At 45.5% G+C, this 3,907-nt stretch overlaps 1 protein-coding gene across 1 annotated transcript; it reads right to left on the bottom strand.

Annotated features, from left to right (window-relative positions):
- Positions 1–422: 422 nt before the first annotated feature.
- LOC147630352 (beta-amylase 1, chloroplastic-like) lies at positions 423–3,666 on the bottom strand. Its single transcript, XM_086810211.1, has 4 exons — positions 2,685–3,666; positions 2,000–2,210; positions 1,783–1,893; positions 423–1,655 (listed from the first exon to the last, which is right to left on the bottom strand). Exons 1-4 carry the CDS (start codon positions 3,350–3,352, stop codon positions 840–842), a joined length of 1,806 nt encoding a protein of 601 aa, XP_086666337.1. The 5' UTR covers positions 3,353–3,666; the 3' UTR covers positions 423–839.
- Positions 3,667–3,907: the final 241 nt, after the last annotated feature.

The raw sequence follows: 3,907 nt of genomic DNA, 5'->3' as shown, positions 1-3,907 counted from the left end.
CAACCGGTCAGAGAATATTCCTGATATCACCCAGCCTATTTTCAGCCAGCCAGAGGTAGCCGATCGCCCCATGCCTATGTCATCATATCAATTCCTTTGCCAACATGATATAACTCCTAACCTTTTTGTAGTCATGGTCTGGAAAGAGTTCGATGACTTTTGAAACACAATGATGAAGCGTACACCGAATAAACTATTTTTATAAAATGCTCAAGTCTATGCTTGTTAAATACCTAGAAGCCAGTTGCCAAGAGATGACCGTTTAGAATTAAGGTGAGTCCAAACTTTGAGCGAACATTGAAAAGAAAAGAAAAAAGAGAGCTCAAAGATCAAATGACAAGTTTCAAATCACGAACTTCTGTAAGTCAGATGCTTAACCACAGTTGCTTAGTGCCAAAAAACAAGATACTGCCACAGCTCCATTACAAAAACTTTTGCTTTATATATATTATATACCTAGATGAATCCAGGAACATGCCCAAATTCACCTTTAGGAACGTGCATGTTATATACTCATGGTAGTCAACCCACAAGACTATATAACTATCAACTCCATTATGCATAGTATGGACTAGATACTACGACATCCCCACTATACATAGACAATTTATATGTATGTAGCTCTATTGTTTTGGCTTCATTCTTTTCTATCGTTCCGGCAAACTCCAAGATCACTAACTTTAGATCTTGAAAGAAAAAATATAAACATTTGAGTGCCTCCAGACATAAAAGTTCTGGAGCACAATAATTTGCCTAAATTCGAAAATTCATCTGTCATTGATAATATACCCACACCACTGAAAACAGTGGAATTTCCTGTGCCCAACATGCCCCTCGGATCAATGGTGTGCTAGTGCAGCAGCAGCCTCTTGAATTAGAGGCCGAGTTGAATGCACAAAAGATTCACTTGCACGATGCTGCTCTTCCCACTCATTAGCAGATGCTCTGCCCTCCGCCATTTGCCTCACGAAAAGCACAAAGTTGCGCCAATTATCACTTTGGAAAAGAACCTCATTCATTCTCAGGAATGTAAATGCACACATAGGCTCGGGTTGCACACCTTGTGGATCATCGTATAGTGAGAGCCGAGAGTTTCTTATCACTTGCCTGTGAGCAGCTTCATCAAACCTAGGCAATGCATTCTCTCCTGCTACTGGTACCTTTGCCTGCCTTGCAGCCAATACAACTTGCCTGATTAGCTTCTCAGGAGAGCACATAGCCTCAGAGGGTTGCTCTATGTCTTTCATCTCAATGCAAGTGAAATTGAGAACCACACCATGCCTGCCAAACATCTGTGCAATGGGCAAATAGCCATCTCTGAGCCGAGTGTTGTAGTAGCCCGCAGTGAGCTCAGCAGCATGTGACCTTGTGCCATAATGCCAGTGTATGCCAGCTACTTTGCCAGAAATTTTCACTCCAGTGCACCTTAAGATACCTTCTGCTGAAGAGAGTATCCGCTCACCGTGAGCAAGCAGCATGTTTGAGTACCATTCCAAAAAGAACTTGCCATAAGGAGAGTTCCAACCACCATCTCTGCGGAAGAAGTCACTCTCCTCTGGCCAGTTGTTATATTGGGCGGCATCAGACGGCCCTCCATGACCCCACTGTGGCTTGCCTATACGTTCGGCTGCAGCCTTCAGGCTCGCCAGCATATACTGCCCACATCAACAAGAAAGAAAGTTAGCACGGGTCTATGAGTACAACACCCAACTTGTGCTTGAAATTGCCACAGCTAGGCCCACAAAGCACAAAATTCAGGCATCCCAAAGACCAACAGTTTACCTTATCATAGCACTGGAACTCTCCAATGCCAGGAAACCTCCAGGTCCCATTGCTCTCAGGATAAGATGGATACCTCAACTCGCCTGCGGGCCCCATACCAACTTGAATTTCCTGCACAGTGATTACTCTTATGGAATGAGAGCTTGAATTGAAGAGAAACATGCACCCAGACGAGTAAGCAGATACTCGTTTTAAAGATCTATGTCAAAAGATTTACCACTATTGTCTCGCCCAGTAAGTCCCGGAAGTTGTCCCTGAAGCTTCTCATGTAGTCCGAATAGACTTGCACAGGGCTTCTCCCTTTTAACACCGGGAGTGTGTCACAGCCCAAGGATAGATACTCATAATTTCTTCTTCTATGCCTGTCTGTAAACACCAAGTCCTGGTTTTGATCAACCTCCTCCACCACCCACCTGGGCAACGGTATACTGCAGAACCATGGACATGTCAGCAAAGCACTCTGAATGCCCAGCGCACATGCACATGCACATACACATACACATACACACACCTTTACACATGTACAAATAAGTGAGAAGTCATGCTGACACATACAGATGCACATGCCTACAAATAGATCACACATACAGGGTAGTTTCATATAGATACAGATACATGTGCATATTTATGTCTTGCATATGAATGTCAACATGAATCCCATATGTGTGCGCATATAAATATTAACATCAATCAAGTAAGTGCATATGCATAAGAACACCTACATAGCTCACACGAACAACAGTAGTGACATATACAAATGCATACGTAATACGTCTGTGTATGCCTAGATGCATGCCTGCATATGCATAAGCACGTCTACAAAAGTAAGTATGTCTACACAGACCTACACACATATTCAGATACAAGTTTTGTGTGTGGGGAGGGAGGGAAGAAGAGCTTACTGGCAAGAGTCTCCAACGTTGCCGCCACACTGATGGAAGGACATGACAGCCTGCACCTTGAGACCGTGCTTCTTGACCATGTGGATGAGCTCCTTGTAGGCCGCCCAGTTGTACTTGCCAGGCCCGTCTTTCTCCACGATGCCCCACCAAACATCCATCATCACACCCTCTACGCCGGCACTCTTGAGGGCCAAAAGGCTGGCATTCATGGCTCTCTTGCGAGACACTGTGTTGTTGAAGGAGACGCTGTCCAAGGGCAGCATCACAAACACGGGCACCCCGGCTTTGGGTCCTCTGCTGGCACTTGTGGCAGGGCAGGGGTGCTCTTTCACATAAGAATCTTGGCTTGCAAGGCCCCATCCCTCCTCCATCATGGAAGACAGCCCCGTTTGTGTGTCTAGGGCACTGCAGGGTGGAAAGGCGCCTTGCCTTCTCCACCAGTCCTCGCTGTAGCTTGAAGGACATGAGCTCATGAAGAAAGAGGGGGCATCGCTCTCTCTGCACTGCTGCTTCGATCCGCTATGGCCTGTGGGGGGCCTCCACTGCGAGGAGACCACGCTTACTCTGGTGGTTTCCGGCTTGCTTCTACTTTCTGCGCACAGATCTCTGCTGGATCCTAGAAAGGTACTACTAGACAGACCGACTGGGTTGGAGACAGAAAACGCCATAGCCGCTGTGCAGAGTTGTCTCGCGACCAAGGTTTGATGGAAGAGCTATACAGGAAGCCTAGAGGGAAGAGGAAAGGCGAGAGATGTATATGCCTGAGAGAGAAGAAAGCAAGGTCGACAAATTGAACGATTTGGAGTAGAATTTGAAAGCAAATGGTGAGGCGGACGGAGATAATGGACGGAACAGAGGGAGAAAATGGACGGAATATGACGGAGGTACGGGCTGGTGGACGGAAGCTCTCAAAGGATAAGGAAGACGAGAAGGTTGTTGTGGGGGTGTATATATATATATATATATAAAGGTTGCGTGTAATAAGAAAATGTTACTAGCTCGCTCACCAATGATCACATCCTGAGTTGATTTTCAATAGTATGTGTTGAACTTTTGGGGTAATTTAGACATAAACTTCAGACGGAATTTGAATATGCCCATCATAAAATACATTAAACATGCTAAAACCCTTGGTAATTAATTAGGGACACCCTTCCAAATTGACAATTCGGGCTACCCTATTGCCCGCATCAAAAGGATAGCCTAACCACATATCCACAATC

The sequence above is a fragment of the Cibotium barometz genome, chromosome 16, assembly GCF_041138505.1.
Source record: "Cibotium barometz isolate CiBa-2024 chromosome 16, ASM4113850v1, whole genome shotgun sequence".
NCBI lineage: Eukaryota > Viridiplantae > Streptophyta > Polypodiopsida > Cyatheales > Cibotiaceae > Cibotium > Cibotium barometz.
This window is presented reverse-complemented; position numbering and strand designations above follow the sequence as displayed.

Coding starts and splice junctions, on each gene's coding strand:
- LOC147630352 (XM_086810211.1), bottom strand. CDS start 3,352: ATGGCGTTTTCTGTCTCCAACCCAGTCGGTCTGTCTAGTAGTACCTTT. Junction 2,211..2,684: donor AACGTTGGAGACTCTTGCCA/GTAAGCTCTTCT, acceptor ATGGTTCTGCAG/TATACCGTTGCCCAGGTGGG. Junction 1,894..1,999: donor TACTGGGCGAGACAATAGTG/GTAAATCTTTTG, acceptor ATCACTGTGCAG/GAAATTCAAGTTGGTATGGG.